The sequence below is a fragment of the Scyliorhinus torazame genome, chromosome 16, assembly GCF_047496885.1.
Source record: "Scyliorhinus torazame isolate Kashiwa2021f chromosome 16, sScyTor2.1, whole genome shotgun sequence".
Classification (NCBI taxonomy): domain Eukaryota; kingdom Metazoa; phylum Chordata; class Chondrichthyes; order Carcharhiniformes; family Scyliorhinidae; genus Scyliorhinus; species Scyliorhinus torazame.
The window spans coordinates 36,667,989-36,689,251 of record NC_092722.1 but is presented as its reverse complement, the minus strand read 5'-3'; the positions used below and the strand labels follow the sequence as shown (position 1 = coordinate 36,689,251).

Here is a 21,263-nt window from a genome sequence, read left to right as displayed (position 1 = left end):
GGTGAGTAGGATTGAGGAACAAATCTTCCACAAGTGAGGTCGTAGCTCAAAACTGCACTCAAAACAGTGAATAAACTGTTTTAAAAAACTATTCTCAACCTCAGTGTCTGCAGATGATCTCTGCTTGTAGATTTCTTTTTACAGCCAAGACCCATATGAAGTTTCTCAGTCACTCCCTCTAAACAAATGGTTTCAAGCACCATAAGTCTACTGCCAAAGCAACTGCTGCATCATCTATTTGGCCATCTGTTTGCACATTATAGATGTAACATGGTGGTGGATAGTTGCAAAGGTTCATGAAACTAGATGCCTTCGGGCCCTGCAGGCTGATGTACAATGGGGGTATTGATCAGGTCATGGGATTTTTCAAAAGACCCAATTCTGCAGCTGCAAGCAACTCGATTGCTGGTGTCCAAACATTTTCCATGATTCATACAATTACTAACAAAAAAAACAAAGATACAAATGCATTAACATGGCTCATTATGCTGCATTAGTTGGGTGGTCTGTTGAGAACAATGTCTACACATTCAGGCTGTCGTACTCTCACAACGCACAACAGGGCAATGCACAACAGGAAACTTCTTCATAATGGCAGTATTAGAAGACAAAATACTTCCCATCTCAAACTTTTTATAAATAAAGTCATGAAATATTTATTTACGCAAATCTACGCACCGAACATCATAAATCTCTCCAGGGTAACTGTAATTTTTAGGAGCAGACACGGCCAAGTAAAGCACCACACTGATATACTGCGTTATGCAGTATCCCATTAACGTACCACTTTAGATAATAATAATCTTTATTGGTGTCATAAGTAGGCTTACATTAACACTTCAATGAAGTTACTGTGAAAATCCCCTAGTCTCCACATTCCGGCATCTGTTCGGGAACACAGAGGGAGAATTTAGAATGTCCAATTCACCTAACAGTCCCATCTTTCGGGACTTGTGGGAGGAAACCAGAGCACCCGGAGGAAATCCCCGCAGACACGGGTGGAACATGCAGACTCTGCATTGTGACCCAAGCCGGGAATCGAACCCGGGTCCTTGGCACTGTGAAGCAACAGTGCTAACCACTGTCCTACCGTGCCACCCCAACACCCCACAGCTGAACAACATAACAAATAAAGGGAGAACTATTACGAAAGGTAGCTTGAGTAATGTCAGCGATCCAACAGGGCAATTGTGCAAAGCAGTTTGTTTCATTTATTTCCAGATGTTTTCATTGCTGCAAGGCATTTTGATAGTTTCCACAGTCACCATTACTCATCTCTCTTCAGGCATTTATTCAATCCCCCCTTTTAAAGCCATGATAACTCTGCTGCCACTCCTCTGACAGTACATTGCAGATCCTAATCACTCATTATAAACCCCCCAAAAATGTCACTTTTGGCTTTTTTGCCGATCACCTAAAATATGTCCTCTGGTTCTCTGCCAACCTGCCAATGGGAACAATTTTTCTCTCAACTCTGTCTAGACACCTCAATTTTTAACACTTCTGTCAAATCTCCCCTCAACAGTCCCATCTCCAAGTGAACTACAGATTCTCCAATCTAGCCACATAAATGTAGTCCCTCATTCCTGGTACCATTTTGTAAATCTTTTCTGCACCTTCTTTAAAGCCTTTGCATCCTTCCTGAAATGTGACGCCCAGAATTTGACACAATGCTGAATTGAGGTTGAAACAGTGTTTCACAAAGGTTCATCATAACATTGTTACTTTTGTACTGTATGCCTCTATTTATAAAGTCAGGGATCTAGTATGCCACCGTAATCATCTCAACCTGCCCTACCACCACCTTCAACGATTTGTGCACATACCCCAAGTTTCTCTGTATTGTATCCCGTTCAGAAATGTACCCTTTTGTTTTGTATTGACGCTCTTCATTCTTCCTACCAAAATCTATAATTTCTCTATTAAATTTAATTTTCCTTGTATCTGCCCACTCCACCAGCTTATGTCTCCTTGATTGATCACCATCCTCCTGACAGTTGACAATACTTCCAACATTTTGTGTCAACTACAAACTTTGAAATGGTGTACTGTGCACCCAAGTCTAATTCATTAATATGATTCCTCCATTCTGGAAAAACAATTCATCACGACTCAAGTTTCCTGTCATTCATCCAACTTCATTTCTATGCTGTCAGTATTCTTCTTATTCCATGGGCTTCAAACTTTACTAGCAAGTCTGTTGTGTGGCACTTTTAATGAAATACCTTTTGAATGCCCATTTAGGCCACCTCAACCGCATTAGCCTAATGAAGTGTGTTGAACAAATGCCTGCTGTATTTCCTTAATTAATCTACACTCAAGGACGAGAGTTCCAGATTTCCACTGTAGTAATAAGCATATCTTGATTTTACTCCTAAATGACCTGGATCTAATTAAGTTTCTGCCCTCTTGTTCCGGATTCCCCTCTAGAGGAAGGTCTCCCTGCATCTACCCCTTTGAATCCTTTAGCATTTAAAGCATTTCAATTAGAGTGCTGCTCACCATTTAAACACAAAGGAATACAGCATTAAGAAACATGTCTCACAATGTAAAAGGCTGGGATCATGCTGGTGAAAATGGACCCATTCAAAGAATATACCCTACCTACAGTTAAATGTCTAAAACACCAAAATCTCTCTGCTCCTTCACAGTTTTTAATCATCCATTAAGAAAATATACTGATTTGGCTTTCCCAGATCCAGTGTGGACTTCACATTTCCCAGAATGAATTATTTCTGCCATCGTTTTGCCCATTCGCTAAAGGCTGTTTAAACCCCTTTGAAACTATCTGTTCCTTTCTACACATGTTTACAGAAATATTTTCTCTGCTTTAGGTTGTGCCTCAATTATTTATAGACTGTGGTCACATCTTGAATCAATCCTTTTTATCTATGATCAGAGGAGGCAGCAGTCAGGCCTGAATGATAATGATAAAAAGAAAATAATTTTCACATTGTCCTTTTCGGCCCCAAGGATGTTCCAAAGTACTTCACAGAAAATGATGCACCTTTGAAGTGGCTTATCAAAAAATTAAAGTCCATGGAAGAAAAGGGACAGTATGAAATTGGCTGAATCGTAGGAGCAGACTTAAGGTACACAGTGGGGTTCCCCAGGAGTTGGTATTAGGACCGTTGTTTTTCTTAATATATTTCAATGGGTTGTAGGTGCAAAGGTATCTGAGATGTAGATGGGAAAATCACTGACGGTGGCAGGACAAGTTGAGAAAGTGAATTAATAAAGCATATGAGATAAGGGCACAGAATCCAAAAGCAAGGACTTTATTATTAACTTCTATAAAACGATCTCAGCTGGAGTAATGTGTCCAGATCTGGGTTCCACGCTGTAGAAAGGATGAGAAGATATCACAAAGAGTGCAGAAAAGATTCACGAGAATGGTTCCAGGAATGAGGAACTTCAGTCACATGAATAGGCTAGAGAGAATAGTTCAAAATGACGAGGGGTCCAGACAAAGTAGATAGGGAGAAGCTTTCCAATTGGTAGAAGGGTTGAGAACCAGAGGGCATTTAGAGCGATTGGCAGAGGAAAAGCTTTTTCTGCAAAGAGTAGCTAGGATCTAGAACACACCGCCTGAGAGCATGGTGTGACAGCACAGTGGTTAGCCCTGCTGCCTCACGGCACCTAGATCCCAGGTTCGATCCCGGCCCTGGGTCACTGTCCTTATGGAGTTTGCACATTCTCCTTGTGTTTGCGTGGGTTTGGCCCCCACAACCCAAAGATGTGCAGGGCAGGTGGACTGGAAAATATGAATTGGGTACTGTAAATTTATTTTTAAAATTATAAGAGAAAAAAATCTGCAAGGTCACAGAGAAGAGGTGGGAGAATGGGACTAATCGGCTTGCTCTTGCAGAGAGCAGAAATGGAATCAACAGGCCAAATGGCCTCCTATGTTATAACCATTCTACGATTCGATAGATGTCCCAGTCAACCTCAAGTATTGCAGCATTAAAGAGAATATCAGCCAGAACCATCAGATCACGATTATGTTTTATGAAATCATTGGATAGCTACCTTGCAGATCACTTCAATAGAGGAGTTCTTTGCATACTTGTTGAGTAATAACATAGGAAGATGGTGACACAATGGTAATATCATTGGACTGGTAATGCGGAGGTCCAAGCCAATGCTCTGGGGACATGGGTTCAAATCCCAGTTTAGGGAATAAAATCAGCCATCCTTATCCAGTCTGGCCTACATGGGACTGTAGGCCCACACACGATGATTAATTCTTAACTGCCTCTGAAATGTCCTCGCAAACCACTCAGTTCAAGAGCACTTAGGGATGGGCAAAACAACACTTACAACTCTTGAAAGAATAAAAAGAAAATCTTCTTAAAAACTACCATAAATTTCATCATAGATTGCATAAATATCCCAGGTGAATTTCCTTTCTGGCACATAGAAAATGGAGATATGAAGAAGCTTTATTATTATTTATTCAAAGTAGCGCTGACAAGGTCAGCATTTATATCTCACCCTTAATTGTCATGAAGACTACGGTGGTCTTAACCACTGTAATCCTTGTGGTATAATTACATCCACAGTGCTGTTACAAAAGCAGTCTTCGGATTTTGACCCAGTGACAGTGGGTACGATAATATATTCCAAATTAGGATGGCGTACGCCCTGAAGGAAAACTGGCTGTTGGTCATGTTCCCAGGCACCTGCTGCCCTTGTTCTTGCAGGTGGTGAAGCTAATGTGTTGGGAAGGTGTTGCTGAATGGGACTTGGTGAGTTGCTGCAGTGCATCTGTAGATGGTGTGCACTGCCGCTGTGTGCCAGTGGTGGGGGGAGTGAATGCTTAAGGTGATGGTTCGGGTGTTAAAGATGGTTCGGGTGAGACAGCAGTGCTAACCACTGCGCCACCGTGCCATCCCGGTTCAGTTACTTTCTAGTCAATGGTAAATTCCAGGATGTTGAAGGTGGAAATCAGTGACAGTGATGCCACTGAATGTCACAGGGAATACTCTCTCTTATTGGAGATAGTCATTGCTTGGCACCTGAGGCACTCCTATTACTTGCTACTTACCAGCCCAAGCCTGAATGTTGCAGATGGATACAGACTGCTTCCGTATATGGTACCGAACACCATGTATTCAACAGCAACATCCTCCTCCTCCCCCTCCCCCCCCCTTCCAACCTCCCCCCTCCCTCCTCTCCCCCCTCCCCCCTCCCTCCTCTCCCCCTCCCCCTCCCCCCTCCCTCCTCCCTCCTCTCTCTTCCCCCCTCTCTCTTTTCCCTCCTCTCTCTTTCCCCCCCTCTCTCTTTCCCCCCCTCTCTCTTTCCCCCCCTCTCTCTTTCCCCCCCTCTCTCTTTCCCCCCCTCTCTCTTTCCCCCCCTCTCTCTTTCCCCCCCTCTCTCTTTCCCCCCCTCTCTCTTCCCCCCCCCCCCCCAACATCTGACTTTATGATGGAGGGAAGGCCATTGTTGAAGTAGCTGATGATGGTTGGTTCTAGGACACTACTCTGAGGAACACCTGCAAGGATGTCCTGGACTGAGATAACTGGCCTCCAATAATTACAACCATCTTCATTTGTGCTAAGAATGACACCATTCTGAGAGAACTGGACAAGTAATTAATAAAATATTAATTTGTATAATGGAATTGCATCTCAAGTCATCAGTTAGAAGAATGTATTTTGGAACTATTCATCACTTCCCTTGTTTTAGCCTATTCACTGTCAAACAGAAATTAAATACTACTAATTTCTCTACAAAACTGGACAGAAAACAAAACCTATTCAGGCTAGAGAATCAAGCTTCCTTGTTTATAGAACTGAAGATTTTTAATCCTCTACTGACATAAATCTGAATGATTTAAATATAGCATGCAAAGTTTTCATTTGCAGCCTTCTGCAACAAACCCATTAAATCTATTCACTTCCAGCGACTTCATTAGACATAATAATTTCTGAGGTGACTGATGCAGATGTCAAAGTTTTTGAATTAGGCAAGTTCAGGCAAATATTTCAGATATATTTCAGATATAAAGAAAAACAAGGATTGCTCTGAATAACTACCATCAATCCATTCACCTACTTTCACATACAGTTAAAACTATGCTTCCAACAATTGCTAATTCAGACTGGTTTGCTGGCTGTATAACCTAATCAAACTGAACTCTCCTCCACATAATTTGAGAGGGCACATCAGGAGAACAGAGAAGGTCACTAGCTGGTGTCTTAAGTCACTTGTTTTTTCATTCATTACCTGTTCTCTATTGCCAAGCCAGTTTTCAATTTAACTGGCAAATTGGTATTAATCCTATGATTTTAAGCTTGTTCACAAGCCCCAACTATGGATCTTTATCAATCACTCTTAAAATGGTAAATAATATCCACTGAATCAGGTAGCTGTTACCGACCACGTTTATTACACCTCACCGAACACCAGTAGACTTGCGGTGTATGAACTATTGTTACCAAATCCATGCTCCTTGCACATTGGATCAAAGCAAATTTTGTCATGCATGTCTGCTCTTCAGCAAATATTGATGTCCATCAGATTGGGCTAGAGAATCATTCTCTGAAAGGTTCAATCATTTTACTGATGCCCCACATCATCTACCACTCTACTAAAGGGACCTTTCCTAAGGGTGACTCCAGTCTCCCTAGGATGAAACCTAGTAAATCTTAAATCAGACATATTGGTGTAGGATAAAAAGCTACGTCACAGTGCTATCCCCATACATCACTACATGAGTACCGTTCACAGCTTCCATAGGTAATCTGAAAGGCAATCTTAACACATTTTACATATCAATAACGTAGCATCATGTGCAGTGAATTGAAAGCAGCAGTTAAGGTGTTTAAGTGGACAATATGTTAGTTAATCCTTACACAGTTGACAGCAAGCAGCACAAAACATCTATCTTCCCTGAACAGTGTTTTTATTGGCAAGATCCACAGCTCAGCAGTAATTATGATTCTTGGCTTTATTCTTTGAGAAATGTAACTGTTTATGCTTCACTTCTATCAAATATTTACAACACACAGAGTTTCACTGACATTTTAAAAATGTTATAATTTAACTCTTCAGGATTCAAAATTGTTTAATGTAGTTTTATACTGGAGATGTTATTCTCAGATGTTAAACAGAAAGTATGGATGCTTATATGTCTTTTAAGATGGAATTTATTGAGCATTAAAATCCCATTTTCCAATACAACACACATTAATTACCTTTCTGTTCTCTCTGATTCCAGTCAGAATGCATTAATAAATTATCACAAGTAAACTTAACTATATTGGATCTACATCTTCTATGTTCTTCCAAAATGCAGCCAGCCATTCAACAAATCACGGTTTTATTGTAAATCTTATGAATTAACCTTTCAAAGCACTTGAGAGCTGCACTTTTCTCCCAAATGTCTCCCAATATGGTTACACTATTCCTTTTTTATCTGCTCTGCAACATGCCCGCAAATGTCTGGTGCTCGATCTTGCCTTCATGCAACATCACATTCCTTTGTACCTTCCTTGATGTCACTCAACATACATACCATTACTGACAAATTGAAAAAGCAAATCGAGCCGTCCTGATTCTTGAACTATGGGTGGAGGCAGCCATTTTGCAAAGTAACCTATACTCTGAACCATGAAAATGCTGAGATTACCGTAAATCTGGATGATACACATTCAGCCTTTTGGGAACAATTTGAGAAAATGTTTAAAGCTTCATGTTTCACTTTTCAGACTGCAGGACAAAAACCTGTCAATAGAATAGCTGTACAAGATTCACTTTGGTCTAGATTTTTCAATACTATTCAGACAGTGATGAATTTTCATCCCCAAAACTGACAGGCCTTTGAACGGCACCGATAAGCATAAAAACAGTGGAGCACCTCATTACAAATTACACAGATTATATGGAATTTAACAAACATATCAAATGTAACACATTTAACGACAAAAATATTTGCATAAACAAAGTAAAAAATTATTTTAAAGGGGTGCAGGAAACAAGTTGATATGGCTGTTTTTTTTTTTTTAAAAAGCATTCAGCATCCTTGGCTTTATAAATACAGTAGAAAGTTTGAAAAAATTACTGGTTTGACCTCAACTGGAGAACTGTGCCCAATTCTGGGCAGCATACTTCAGGAGGAATGTCAAGGAGATTTACTAGAACAGTACCAGAGATGAAGGACTTCAGCTATGCGAGCTGAGAATAGCGGGGATCATTCTTCTTAGAGCAGAGATGGTGATGGGGAGATTTAATAGATGTACTAAAAAAACAAACCATGAAGGCCCTTGATAGAATAGATGAGGAGAAAGTGTTTCTGCTGGCTGGTAGGTCGGTAACTAAATGACACAAATTTAAGATAATTGGCCGAAGAAAAATAGTTTTCTTTTCTCCAGTGAGTTATGATTTGGAATGCACTGCCTGAAACTGTCAACAGGGAGATTATACTTGAAAAGGAAAATAGCGCAGGGCAATGAGGAAAAATGTGGGGAGTGGGATTAACTGAGATCATGTTCAAAGAACTGGAACAAGCACACATGCCAAATTGCTGTATGGGGATAAATGGCAAAGGAATCCAATTTCTGGATTGAATGAATTCCTGGATCTAACTGTTTGTTAGGTTTGCCCTAAAAAGCATCTGTTTATTATGATCTGAAAGCACTGGAGTGTAAACTGAAACGTGTATGAGAACATAACATACATATGAGCAATAACATTTTTCTTTTCATCCAGCCTTTGCATTTCTGGTCTTTGCCAATCAATTGGCCACTACAAGGTACACAAGACCAGCCTGGAGTGATGCGTGGCAATTCCACTTCCAAGCAAGCACAGATTTCCCTTCTATGCTATCCTCAGTTGCACACAAAGTCAAGACCTTATGAACAAATCACAGACCTGAACTCAAACCCATACTTAGATATGCTGCTTTCCATTACTTACCTCCATGTACAATACTCCACTACCTTTCTCAAATTGGCTATAAAAGGAGCCACAAGGTGAAAATGGCTGATTGCACGGCTATGAAAAGTCAACACAAGTGACTATTTACAGTATTGGACAATCGACCATTCGTCCTCACTGCCATTAACTACCATCACAATCTATAATCCCACAAAGTTCATTCACTGTGTGAAGTCTCAGTCACAAATTTGGTGGATTCCCTAGGATTATAACCCTTATATGCTGCAAGTATGTTCAAACTCAAATCCTTTTTCATTTAGTCCAGTGCATGTAAAAATATAATGAGCACTGTGCTATCAGTTTGTGAACACTAATACACAATCATTCCAAGGTTACATTGGAAGCAGCTTCTCTTATATAGTTAACAAATTGACTCTACAATTGAAAAATGTGCTCAGAAAATTGTCAAAGTAAATTTCAGATATACAGTACCTACAGACATACATTTCAACCCAATTTAATATGCATCCACATTTTACATATTATTGCTCGTACAAATGAACCAATATGGTTTAACTGCAAATCTACTCAAAACCCACTAAAGATAGTTGAGTAACTTTATTTCAATGAGGTAGGGTATCACTATAATCACTGAATATAGTGATCACTGATATATGTTTATCTACATCAATCTGCTTGTGTCAGTATATGTTAACACCACATGATACAGTATTCAGCCCAGAAGATGCAGCTTTGGGTGAACTGTTTCCATTCCATTTATGGGCATAAAAGAATGTGTTCAATCGTTAAGCTAACAGATGTTATTCCTTCAGCCAGTCTCTAGAGGTACATTAAGTGCCAAACATGTCTCCCAATAAGCATACTGTCAATGGTAGACAAGGGGCAGAAACCAACCATTTGAACAGTCCCTGCAGTCACAGCTAACTGAACAGAACAACATATAATTTGCATTTTATGTTTTTTTAAAAATCTCCCCCCCCCCCCCCCCCCCCCCCCAACTCTTGGTTTAACTCTCACCTACCTGAGCAATTCTTCACCAAAACAACTGCAGCACAGAAATGTTCTGCATTGCTAATTCTCTGTCAGAAGAAACAAAACTGATAGAGGCACCCGTATCTAATTTCGGTTGTCCAAACCCCTCGTAAAAAAAGGGTAAAGTAATTTTTACCTGTGGAGAAGGGAGGATAAAATCTTGATCTTGAAAAGCATTAACCCATCAGGCAGAAGCACATTATAATACTGTACCTGTCTGGTCAGACTGCCGCCGAGGTTCATAGTGCCAGAGCCGGCCTTGTTTGTCTGTAGCCAAAGCATAACTGTGGAGGTCAGCTTGTAGTGAGCAGTACGTCCACTTGATTTCTCCTAAAGATAGTTTAATGAAAATTATCCGTCACAAACCCAATAGTTTTTTTCATATACAGACTGTACTTTTTGGGAAGGTTGTTTCAACATGGAATGTTTGGGGACAGGAAATAATTGAGATGCAGACAACTGCATTAGGGAAGAATGGATAAGCATTTGAAACTGAAAAATCACAGGTTATGGCACAGAGCAGGACAGTAGGATTATTTTTGATTTGTTCGAATAAAGAGCTATTAGTGCGACACATGTTTTGTGAAACTATATGCTACAGAAGTTAGAATTAGATAACAAGCTCTTTCTCGGGGTACAAATTAAATCTAGACAAGAGTGAGTATTTTGTGGTGTCTCAGCCGGGGGTGGGGGCAAGGATGAGGGGGGCTGCCATTCCGTAGGGTAGGGACTCACTTTAGATACCTGGGGGTGCAGGTTGCTCGGGAATGGGGGGGGCGCTCCGTAGGTACAACATTTCTAGTTTGGTGGGGAGAGTGAAAGCTGATCTGGCAAGGTGGGATGGTCTCTCTCTGTCACTGGCAGGTTGGGTACAGGCGGTTAAAATGTACGTGTTGCCGGGATTTCTGTTTATTTTCCAATACCTGCTGATTTTCCTGCCAAAGGCATTTTATAGAGAGATTAAAGGAATGATTACCTGCGCCCCTTTAAAATAGTTTTTTGCATTGTTTATGCAAATATATGAGGAGGGAAAGTGGCCAAAGTTAGAAAGGTGCTGCTACAGAGAGGAAGGCAGGCAGGGGGTTTGGGTCTTCCGAACCTGATGTATTATTACTGGGCGGCGAATGTGGAGAAGGTGCGAAACTGGGCTGAGGGGTTGATTCACAGTGGGTCAGAAAGGAGGAGAGTTTGTGTAGAGGGTCGGAATTGAAGGCGCTACCGACAGCGCCGCTCCCAATGGCCCCGGGAAAATACTCAGGAAATCCGGTAATAATAGCTTCATTGAGAAATTGGAGGCAGTTTTGCCAACACTTTGGGTTGGGGGCAGGGTCAAGAGAAATGCCGATTTGGGGGAACCACAGATTTGAGCCAGGGAAGTGGGTCGGTAATTTTTGGAAATGGGATGAGAAGGGGATTAAGACACTAAAAGATTTGTTTCTTGGGGGTTGATTTGCAGGATTGAAGGAGCTGGGAGCAAAGTACGGGCTGGAGCAGGGGGAAATGTTTAGATACATGCAGGTTCGAGATTTTGCCAGGAAGGAGATAGAGGTTCCTGGTGGAGCCAGCCTCCACATTGCTGGAGGAGGTGCTGACGACAGGGGGACTGGAAAAGGGGGTTATGTCGGCGGTTTACGGGACTATTTTGGAAGAGGAGAAGGCAGCACTGGAAGGGATCAAAGCAAAGTGGGAGGAAGAGTTGGGAGAGGATATGGAGGAGGGGCTCTGGTGTGAGGTGCTTCGGAGAGTGAACGCCTTCACCTCATGCGCGAGGTTAGGGCTGATACAGCTGAAGGTGGTATATAGAGCACACCTCACAATGGCGAGGATGAGCCGGCTCTTTGAGGGGGTAGAAGATGTGTGTGAACATTTGAGATGGGGAATCACATTCATATGTTTTGCTCCTGTCCAAAGCTGGAAGATTACTGGAAGGAGGCTTCTAGGGTAATTTCTAAAGTGGTGCGCATGAAACTGGACCCGGGCCCTCGGGAGGCCATATTCGGGGTGTCGGACGAGCCGGGGTTGGAAACGGGTGCGGAGGCAGATGTTGTAGCCTTCACCTCGTTGATCGCCCAAAGGCGGATCCTGTTGGGATGGAGAGCAACCTCTCCACCCTGTGCCCTGACGTGGCGGGGGACCTGTTGGAATTCTTGACTCTTGAGAAGGTTAAGTTTAAACTGAGGGGAAGGATGGAGGGGTTCTACAATTCATGGGCATTATTCACTAAGCGCTTTCAAGAATTGGATAACATCGAACATTAGTGTGGGGGAGATCTGTATGTGTTAATGGTGACTATGGGTGATTCCTGATTTCTTTTTGTTATTTGTTAATGTTAACATGTGGGCAGTTGTTTGGGGGTTGGTGGGAGGATGGGATTGTTGTTATTGATATGGGGATTGACATCGCATTTGTTACTGATTATTAGTGGTGGGTGTAAATTTGGGAGAAAATGTGAAAAAGGAGAATAAAAATATTTTAAAAAGAAAAGATTTAGATAACAAGCTACCTACCAGTCAACACAATTTTAAAATCAAAACTTTGAACTACATAGCAATCTTCGAGTTCTCAGAATACAATGAGTTATCTTCAAGGGGCCCTGTAGCATAGTGGTATTGTTACTGTACTAACCAGTAAACCAGAGGCCTGGGCTAATGATCTGGAGATAAGAGATCAAATCCCACCTCAGTAGCTGGGGAACTTAAATACAGTTAATTTTTTAAAATCTGGAATAAAATCATGAAATCTATCGAACTGTTGGAAAAATCCACCTGGTTCATTCCTTCAGGGGAAGAAATCTGTCACCCGTACCCAGTCTGGCCTATATGTGGCTCCACTCAGTTGCAGGCAATTCACAACCACCTGCTCAAGGGCAATTGCAGATGAGCAATAAATGCTTGTCTTGTCAGGGAAGGCTTTAGAGAGGGTGCAGAAGAGATTTACCAGGATGTTGCCTGGTATGGAGGGCATTAGCTATGAGGAGAGGTTGAATAAACTTGGTTTGTTCTCACTGGAACGATGGAGGTTGAGGGGCGATCTGATAGAGGTCTACAAAATTATGAGGGGCATAGACAGAGTGGATAGTCAGAGACTTTTTCCCAGGGTAGAGGGTCAATTACTAGGGAGCATAGGTTTAAGGGGCAAGGGGCAAGGTTTAGAGGAGAGCTATGAGGCAGGTTTTTTTACACAGAGGGTAGTGGTGCCTGGAACTCGCTGCCGGAGGAGGTGGTGGAAGCAGGGACGATAGTGATGTTTAAGGGGCATCGTGACAAATACATGAATAGGATGGGAATAGAGGGATACGGACCCCAGAAGTGCAGAAGATTATAGTTTAGACGGGCAGCATGGTCAGCGCGGGATTGGAGGGCCGAAGGGCCTGTTCCTGTGTTGTACTTTTCTTTGTTCTTTAAACGTAGCTACCTCTTAATTTCCTCAAGGATGTACCTGAACTTCCACCACATGTATGGAGTCCCAGCAGCCTTTGATCTTTTTTGATCCATCGCCAGCTTTCTTGATGAGTATCACACCAGCAAAACCGTGGTCTAAGTCCCAGAGGTAGACAGATGAAACCCCTCCTTCAAAATATCTGTCAGTCACAGGGAAATGCAAGTTAGTAGAATAATAATAATTGCTTATTGTCACAAGTAGGCTTCAATGAAGTTACTGTGAAAAGCCCCTAGTCGCCACATTCCGGTGATTGTTCGGGGAGGCTGGTGCGGGAATTGAACCCGCGCTGCTGGCCTTGTTCTGCATTACAAGCCCACTGTGCTAAACCAGCCCTTGGGCTGCCTCGAGAACACATTGTTACAATTCTGAACACTTATTATTCTAAGCCCAAGCTTCATACATAAAAGGCACCCAACTACTTAAGCATAAGGCTTCCATGTTATATACCATTCACCATAATCCAATGACAGTCATTTCCAGTGGATTATTTTTTATACAAAGATTTCACTAGTTTTAGAAACTCAATAACATTTCTGCAATAAAACAAATAAATGCTAACATATATTACATAACACTGTATTTCTCGCTTTCAGTGGTATCCTTCACATTTGAAACATCGTGATAATTTCCAATAATCTTTTGAATGAAAAAGTCTCCAAGAATCAAGTTTTCAAATTTACTTTTAAAATGATGCAGATGGTGGCAAAAGTATTTTTGTCTCTTATGAATTACTTAGTGAATTTCTTTGTTGGGTGACTGCATGATCAAGAAGAAAATCAGGTAGCGCATTCTTTTCCTGAGGATTACACAGAACAAAAAAAGACAATTCTAAAGGCACTGGTACACGGGAATCATTGCCTTTCTATGTTCACAGTGGTTTAACAAGCATCAATTGGATCATCCCTGCAATTACAAGATGCTCTTTGCTCTTAGGGACATGTCTCGCAGATCATTCCAAACATTTGGAAGAGCTCAATGGGTTGAGCTGTTCCATTCCATTACTCGCATCCCATCGGGCTAATTAGATTTGTTTTTAAAAAAATAATTTTTATTAAAAGTTTTCATAAAATATCAATAACAAAATGAGAAAAAAAAGAAAGAAAACCTAACAGGGTTAAGTACAAAACACAGTCCAGAAAAGCAACCCTCCATACCCCCCTCCCCCCTGTACATGAATAATAAATTAACATTAACACCCCGACTTAACACAACAGGTATATACACCCCCTCAGACCCTTCAGTGTAAATAAAAAAACAGTAATAAAGTAACCTGCTGCTGCTGCCATTGACCAATGTCTATCGTTCTGCCAGAAAGTCGAAGAACGGTTGCCACCGCCTAAAGAACCCTTGTACCGACCCTCTCAAGGCGAATTTCACCCTCAACAATTTAACGAACCCCGCCATATCGCTGATCCAGGATTCCACGCTTGGGGGCCTCGCATCCTTCCACTGAAGAAGAATCCTTCGCCGGGCTACCAGGGACGCAAAGGCCAGAATACCGGCCTCTTTCGCTTCCTGCACTCCCGGCTCCTCTTCCACCCCAAATATTGCGAGCCCCAACCCGGTTTGACCCTGGATCCTACTACCCTCGACACCGTCCTCGTTACGCCCTTCCAAAATTCCCCCAGCGCTGGGCGCGCCCAGAACATATGGGTGTGGTTTGCTGGGCTCCCTGAGCACCTAACACACCTGTCCTCACCCCCAAAAAACGGTCTCATTCTTGTCCCGGTCATGTGCGCCCTGTGCAGCACCTTAAACTGTATGAGGCTGAGCCTCGCACACAAAGAGGAAAAGTTCACCCTCCCCAGGGCATCTGCCCACGTCCCTTCCTCAATCTCCTCTCCCAACTCTTCCTCCCACTTACCTTTTACCTCCACCACCGAGGCCTCCTCCTCCTCCTGCATCACCTGGTAAGTTTCCGAGATCTTCCCCACTCCCCCCCCCCGCGAGCACCCTGTCCTGTACGGTGTGTGGCAGTAGCAGCGGGAATTCCACCACCTGCCGCTTGGCAAACGCCCTTACCTGTAAGTACCTGAAGGTGTTCCCCGGGGGGAGCCCCTACTTCTCCTCCAGCTCACCCAGACTCGCGAACTTCCCGTTCCCCATCTTACGTATCCCTGCCCTGTGCCATGCCAAAAACCCTCCACCTGTTCTTCCTGGGGCGAACCGGTGGTTCCCCCGTATTGGGGTATTGGGGTCCACGCCGAGGCTCCAACTTCCCCCCTGTGCCGTCTCCACTGCCCCCAAATTTTGAGGGCAGCCGCCACCACCGGGCTCGTGGTATACCTCCTTGGAGTGAGCGGCAGCGGTGCCGTTGCCAGCGCCCCCAGACTCGTACCCACACAAGATGCCATCTCCAGCCTCTTCCATGCAGCCCCCTCCCCCTCCATCACCCACTTGCGCACCATCGTCGCGTTGGCAGCCCAGTAGTACCCACAGAGGTTGGGCAGCGCCAGTCCACCCCTATCTCTGCTCCGCTCCAGGAACACCCTTCTCACCCTCGCGCCCACACAAACCCCATTATACTCCTATTAACCCGCCTGAAAAAAACCTTCGGGATAAACACGGGGAGGCACTGGAACAGGAACAAAAACCTTGGGAGCACCGTCATTTTGATTGACTACACCCTACCCGCCAAGGACAGCGGCAACGCGTCCCACCTCTTGAACTCCTCCTCCATTTACTCCACCAGCCTTGTAAAATTAAGCCTACGCAGGGCCCCCCAGCTCCTGGCCACCTGGACCCCCAAATACCTGAAGCTCCTCTCCGCCCTTCTTAGTGGGAGCTCGCCAATCCCCCTCTCCTGGTCCCCTGGATGAACTACGAACAGCTCGCTCTTCCCCCATGTTGAGCTTGTACCCTGAAAACTCCCCGAATTCCCTACGAAGCCTCATTACCTCCGGCATTCCTCCCACCGGGTCCGCCACATACAGCAGCAGGTCGTCCGCATAAAGCGACACCCTATGCTCCTCCCCACCCGCACCAACCCCCTCCAGTTCCTTGACTCCCTCAGTGCCATAGCCAGGGGTTCAATCGCCAGTGCAAAGAGCAGGGGGGACAGGGGACACCCCTGTCTCGTCCCTCGGTGTAACCGAAAGTACTCGGACCTCCTCCTGTTTGTGGCCACACTCGCCATCGGGACCTCATACAGCAGCTTAACCCACCTGACAAACCCCTCCCCAAACCCGAACCTCTTCAGCACCTCCCACAGGTACCCCCACTCTACCCTATCGAAGGCTTTCTCAGCGTCCATCGCCACCACTACCTCCGCCTCCCCCTCCCTCGCCGGCATCATGATAACGTTCAAAAGCCTCCGCACATTCGCGTTCAACTGCCTCCCCTTCACAAACCCAGTCTGGTCTTCATGGATGATCTGCGGCACACAATCCTCAATCCTTGCGGCTAAGACCTTGGCCAGCACCTTGGCATCTACATTTAGCAAGGAAATAGGTCTGTAAGACTCACATTGCAGGGGATCCTTGTCCCTCTTCAGGATCAAGGAGATCAGTGCCCGGGACATCGTCGGGGGCAAAGCTCCCCCTCCCTTGCCTCATTGAAGGTCCTAACAGCGGGCCCAACAGGTCCATATATTTTTTATAGAATTCGACCGGGAAACTGTCCGGCCCCGGTGCCTTCCCCGCCTGCATGCTTCCTATCCCTTTGATCAGCTCCTCCAGCCCAATTGGGGCCCCCAATCCCACCACCAGTCCCTCTTCCACCTTTGGAAACCTCAATTGGTCCAGGAAGCGGCCCATCCCTCCTTCCTCCCGTGGGGGCTCGGATCAATACAATTCCTCGTAAAAGTCCCTGAAGACCCCATTGATGCCAACCCCACTCCGCACCACATTCCCTCCCCTGTCCTTAACTCCCCCGATCTCCCTAGCTGCATCCTGCTTCCGAAGCTGATGCGGCAGCATCCAGCTTGCCTTTTCCCCATACTCGTAGACCGCCCCCTGGGCCTTCCTCCACTGCACCTCCACCTTCCTGGTGGTCACCAGGTCGAATTCGGCCTGTTGGTTACGCCTCTTCCTCAACAATCCTTCCTTGGGCTCCTCCGCATACCTCCTGTCTACCCTCACCATCTCCCCCACCAGCCTCTCCCTCTCCCCCCGCTCCCTCCGCTCCTTGTGGGCCCAAATGGAGATCAGCTCTCCCCTCACCACCACCTTCAGGACCTCCCATACCATCCCCACTCGGACCTCCCCGTTGTCGTTGGTCTCCAAGTATCTCTCGATACTTGCTCGGACCCGCTCGCTCACCTCCTCGTCCGCCATCAGCCCCACCTCCAAGCGCCACAGAAGCGCTGGTCCCTCTCCTCCCCATCTCCAAGTCCACCCAATGCGGGGCGTGGTCCGAAATGGCTATTGCCGAATACTCAGTATCCTCTACTCTCGCTATCAGCGCCCTACTCAAAATGAAAAAGTCGATTCGGGTATAAGCCTTATGGACATGTGAGAAGAATGAAAATTCCCTAGCCCCCGGCCTTGCAAATCTCCAAGGGTCCACCCCTCCCATCTGGTCCATAAACCCCCTCAGCACTCTAGCCGCCACCGGCTTCCAACCCGTCCTAGGCCTGGAGCGATCCAGTGCCGGATCCAGCACCGTGTTAAAGTCTCCCCCCATTGTCAGGCCCCCCACTTCCAAGTCTGGGATCCGACCCAACATACGCCGCATAAAACCCGCACCGTCCCAGTTCGGGGCATACACATTGACCAGTACCACCCTCTCTCCCTGCAACTTACCACTTACCACTACGTACCTACCGCCATTATCTGCCACAATGCTCGACGCCTCGAATGACACCTTCTTTCCCACCATGATCGCCACCCCTCGATTTTTGGCACCCAGCCCCGAGTGAAACACCTGACCTACCCACCCTTTCCTCAATCTTACCTGGTCTGCCACCTTCAGGTGTCTCCTGGAGCATAACCACATCCGCCTTGAGCCCCTTCAGGTGCGCGAACACGCGGGCCCGCTTAACCGGCCCATTCAGTCCCCTTTACATTCCAGGTTATCAGGCGGATCAGGGGGCTACCCGCCCCCCTTCCCCGCCGACTAGCCATGACCCCTCCTCGGCCAGCCACGCGCCCGCACCCGGCCTGTTCTCCACAACGGCATCCCCCCCCCCCCCCCCCCCCCCCCCCCCCCGCGCGCCGCCCGCCCGCCGACTAGCCATGACCCCTCCTCGGCCAGCCACGCACCCGCACCCCACACCCGGCCTGTTCCCCACAGCGGCATACCCCCGTCTCGACCCACCCCCCCCTCGTTTCAGCTCCTCCTTGACCATAGCAGCAGTAACTCGATACCCCCCCCCCCCTCCCAGGGCCCATCCTAGCTGATTTACTCCCCCCATTGCACTTCCGCAAGTCAGCTGACTCCTGCCTCTCCCACGAGTCCTCCCATTGTGTGACACACCATCCTCTCCCGTTCCCCATCCATAGGCTCTCCGCCTCCCCCGTCCATTCTAAGCGCGGGAAACAACCCTCGCTTCCCCGCCCCCCTCCAGTCTTCAGCGCGGGAAAAAGCCCGCACTTTCCACCTACCATGCCCCGCCACCTCTGACGCAGCTCCTTTTACAGGCCCGGTCCCCTCACCCCCGACTCGGGCCTCCCCTTCCCCCGCGGGGCCCCATGTCACCGCCGTCCACCACCCCTGTTCCGTTTACCTACCCCCTTCCAAGAGACCCCCCCGACCAAAACAGTGCCCAACCCACTCCAACCGACCCGAAAGAGAAAAACACAGAGAAAATGAAGAAACCCGGAGCAATGCAAGGGACCCACCCTCGAAAAAGAACATAACATATCAACTGCAGTCCCCAATTGCCCATCCCGACCCTCAATCTGTGTCCAACTTCTCGGCCTGAACAAAGGCTCACACCTCCTCCGGAGACTCAAAATAATGGTGCCGGTCCTTGTAGGTGACCCACAGTCGCGCCGGCTGCAACATGCCAAACTTCACCCCCTTCCTGTGCAGCACCGCCTTCGCTCGATTGTATCCTGCCCTCCTCTTCGCCACCTCCGCACTCCAGTCCTGGTATATTCGAACCTCCGCGTTCTCCCACCTGCTGCTCCTCTCCTTCTTAGCCCACCTGAGCACACACTCCCGATCGACGAACCGATGGAACCACACCCGCACCGCCCGTGGAGGCTCGTTAGCCTTGGGCCTCCTCGCCAGCACTCTATGGGCCCCTTCCAGCTCCAGGGGCCCCTGAAAGGACCCCACTCCCATCAGCGAGTTCAACATGGTGACCACATAGGCCCCCACGTCCGGCCCTTCCAGCCCCTCCGGAAGGCCCAGAATCCACAGATTCTTCAGCCTCGACCGATTCTCCATTTCCTTGAACCGCTCCTGCCATTTCTTGTGGAGCGCCTCTTGCGCCTCCACCTTTACCACCAAGCCCAAGATCTTGTCCTCATTGTCAGAGATCTTTTGTCGAGCCTCGCGGATCGCCCCTGCGCCGTCTGTGTCTCCAGCAGCTTATCAATAGAAGCCTTCATCGGCTCTAGCAGGTCCGCTTTAATCTCTCTGAAGCAGCGCTGGATACCCTCCTGCTGCTCCTCCGCCCACTGCATCCACGCTGCCTGGTCACCGCCCGCTGCCATTTTGTTCTTCTTCCCTCGCACCTTCTTCAGGTCCACCACCACCTTGTTTGTCGCCCCGCTCCTAGTAGAAGCCATATACTGACGGGGAGCTGTCGTGAACTCCTTCCCACACCGGGAAAAGTCAAAAAAGTGCCGTTGTCGGCCCTGAAAAGAGCCCAAAAGTCCATTTTTGCAGGAGTCGCCGAATGTGCGACTTAGCTCCGCATAGCCGCAACCGGAAGTCCTAATTAGATTTGTGTTTAAATAGATGTTGTTATGAGTCATGAATATCCAACCACCAAAAATAAGTTATTAGGAATACTTTTCAAAGAAATGTGGAAATGTATTGTGGTGATCATGCAACCAGAAAGAGTACTGACTGCTTTTCAAAAGTCAATTTTATGTTGAAAATTGGTGCAATAGAAAACTCTGTGCTAGTTTGATATTTTGAAGAGAACAGAAAAGTTTATATTTAATGCGAGATACTATTTGTACTGAGTACTGTTTATTTCCCTGTCTAATGTTACACAAATATGTCTTACTTTGTATACAGATCTGCAGTCAGATCAAGTGCATATTCTCCACCATATGCAGAATAAGAGGTGATGTGATATATTTCAGTAAGTGGCTGGGGTTCATGGTTCATAAAGCACAGACCAGTTTATAGGAAATGTCTACTCTTCATGGGAGTTCACTAATCCAAAGGAGATTATCCATTGTAAAACCCAAAAATATAACAGATTAATAGGAATGTCCACAGTTTTAACTTGTTGATGTGTGCACAATAAGTAATGCATTTCGGACAGGCATCTAATATAATGGATGCTGAACATGGGGTAAACGTCATTAAATGAGAAGCATTGGCAATTTAAGAATGTTAAACTACTGTGCATTAAAATGATGGTGGAAGTGAACAGCAGGTTCTGAATAACAATGGGATCAACAACAATAACGGATCAATGTGGCACTTGAAATACAAATGCAAAGTGCTCAAATTAAATGTAAAAAACAGATCTACTAAATATGGCAAGTTATTTGTGAATTTCTGAACATGAAAACCTAGAAATGCACGGTCTCTGCCTTTGTACAGAAAAACCCCAGCTAGTTCTTGAAAAAAGCTTTAAGCTACTGACCAATTTTATATCTCATGATATATTTTGAATTCTCCCTCTGTGGACCCGAACAGAACTGGAATGGGGAGACTAGGGGCTTTTCACAGTAACTTCATTGCAGTGTTAATGTAAGCCTACTTGTGACAATAAGGATTATTATTATTAGAACAAGACAGCCGCGGAAAACCGGGCTCTG

General features: G+C 45.8%; 1 protein-coding gene across 2 annotated transcripts in view; it reads right to left on the bottom strand.

Moving 5' to 3' along the window:
- capzb (capping actin protein of muscle Z-line subunit beta) overlaps positions 1-21,263 on the bottom strand; it is a 218,120-nt gene that overhangs the window by 19,561 nt on the left and 177,296 nt on the right. For both annotated transcript variants that reach the window (XM_072478261.1, XM_072478262.1), the window contains exons 5-6: positions 13,372-13,513; positions 10,147-10,263 (exon numbers count right to left, since the gene is read on the bottom strand). In XM_072478261.1, coding sequence (XP_072334362.1) covers positions 10,147-10,263; positions 13,372-13,513 — 259 coding nt within the window. The remainder of the gene's footprint in view (positions 1-10,146; positions 10,264-13,371; positions 13,514-21,263) is intronic.